Here is a 1,874-nt window from a genome sequence, read left to right as displayed (position 1 = left end):
GTGTCCGTGCCCGTGTCGGAGACGCGACCCAAATGGCGCGTCCGTGTTTCATAGGGTATATGAGAAGTAATCATGTCAGAACATACCGTAAGCTACATTAGAAGTAGCACACATCTCTTGGTTGAGCACATCTTGTATAATATTAAGCTCGTCAAACTAAACATCATCAAGAACACCACACATCGTTTCACCTTAATAAAGGACAATGTTAGAAAACATGAAGTTTTACAAGTTTTGATTGGTTTGCCTAGAGGTATTTGCCTTAGGGACGGAGAGCCGGGAAGGTAATAATGACATCATATAATCTGGACGTGCATTTTGAGTATCTCCCTTTCAGATTTAAAGTCATTATCCCCCTCCAGGATATCTCTCTATAGTGAAAATCGAATCCATGCATGACATCCAGTGGGTTTCTGGATTCAAAAATATATAACTGGCGCAGCTCAAAAATGCAATCTTTTCTTTAATGTAGGATTTTTCAATTATGAAGAAAAAGTAATTAAGCTACGATAACAAACTGACTGATCATGAGTAATTAGTGAATCCAAAAATATCGTATCATCAGATATTTTTTTTCAAACAAGCACATCAAATTTCCCTGTTAGCATTTGTTCTATCAGTACGGTATTTCTTCTTCTGCATGTCTCGCCTTATAATATATTTACTTATTAATAAAAAGGGGAGGACAAGGTTACAACTTACAATAAAACAATGCCATGCACTACCAAAACATGGAAGCAGCCAAATTAATAGCACATGTGCATATCAATCATGTATTCTCCATATTAACAAGAAGCTAGCATGTATATAACAGATCTGCATCAGTGCTTGTGCAGGCAAGGAACATCAGGAGTAGTAAAGCTTGATCTTCCATCGGCGAATTCACAGTAAGAGGAGGTTCGCATTCCGGGAATCATTGAAGATATGTTGACATGATCCATTACAATGTTGGTGCACCTCAGGTTAGAGCACTTGAGTATTATTGCTTCATTTGAAGCTGCAGTTCCTCGGAAACCACTGAATGTTATATCACTCACTTTTATTTCTCCGTTACTACCATGCCGGTCACTGTAGTAGTGTTGGTCGATAATGATCGGATTTCTAGTCTGCACAAGTATGATATTGTTGAACGAAATCGCTCTAATATGCCCATTTGATCTTCCCTGCAGCATATTTCAATTACAACAAATGAAAGAAATAAATATATCTGCCATACATGATACATTGATCCATCTGATCTTACTTGACATAATAGATTGTTAGCAAGAGGGTATTAAGTACCCCAAATGTTTTGATTCTTGCACCATTCTGACTTTTGTAAACGACAATGTTCCTAACGTTCACTTCTTCAACTTTATCATCAGGATGGGTTCCCAAACTTCCCACACTTGGAGGCATACGCATGAACACATATATGAAGAAGTGTCATTCGATTCATAGCTTATATAGAGAGAAATGCTAACTATTTTCACTTTCACATTTCATTGTATACGACTAATTTTCATCAGTATTAACAGATACAAGATTCTTTCAACTTAAATACATACGAACATACCTTATACCATGACCTGGTCCGCATGCCACGCGAGATATATTTACAAAAGAGCAGCCGCTTTTAAGTGCAATGCAGTCATCACCTGCAGAATTCGGTTACAGTCAAGTAATCAATCAGATCCATGCATGAAAATAGAACAAACCAATTTATTTTTTTATAAGTTGTAGCTGACTTAAGAACAGGAGAGTACTTTAGATTACCAGTTCTAAAGACAGAGTTGAATATATTTACTCCAGTAGACCCAGAGAGAACAATTCCATCAGTGTTGGGGCTATCTTGAGGTGCATTTACATGAATGCCTGTGATGGCTACACCATTG

At 37.4% G+C, this 1,874-nt stretch overlaps 1 protein-coding gene across 1 annotated transcript; it reads right to left on the bottom strand.

Moving 5' to 3' along the window:
- Positions 1–821: 821 nt before the first annotated feature.
- LOC126784216 (probable polygalacturonase At2g43860) lies at positions 822–1,404 on the bottom strand. Its single transcript, XM_050509700.1, has 2 exons — positions 1,282–1,404; positions 822–1,163 (listed from the first exon to the last, which is right to left on the bottom strand). Exons 1-2 carry the CDS (start codon positions 1,402–1,404, stop codon positions 822–824), a joined length of 465 nt encoding a protein of 154 aa, XP_050365657.1.
- Positions 1,405–1,874: the final 470 nt, after the last annotated feature.

The sequence above is a fragment of the Argentina anserina genome, chromosome 2 (assembly GCF_933775445.1).
Source record: "Argentina anserina chromosome 2, drPotAnse1.1, whole genome shotgun sequence".
NCBI lineage: Eukaryota > Viridiplantae > Streptophyta > Magnoliopsida > Rosales > Rosaceae > Argentina > Argentina anserina.
Note: the sequence above shows the minus strand (reverse complement) of the source record. Positions and strands in the feature narration are given on the sequence as shown.

Bases quoted from the DNA above. Each gene is read 5' to 3' on its own strand.
- LOC126784216 (XM_050509700.1), bottom strand. From the start codon at position 1,404: ATGCGTATGCCTCCAAGTGTGGGAAGTTTGGGAACCCATCCTGATGAT. The intron at 1,164-1,281 runs GTACTTAATACC...AATATGCTGCAG, and splicing joins CAAGAATCAAAACATTTGGG to GGAAGATCAAATGGGCATAT.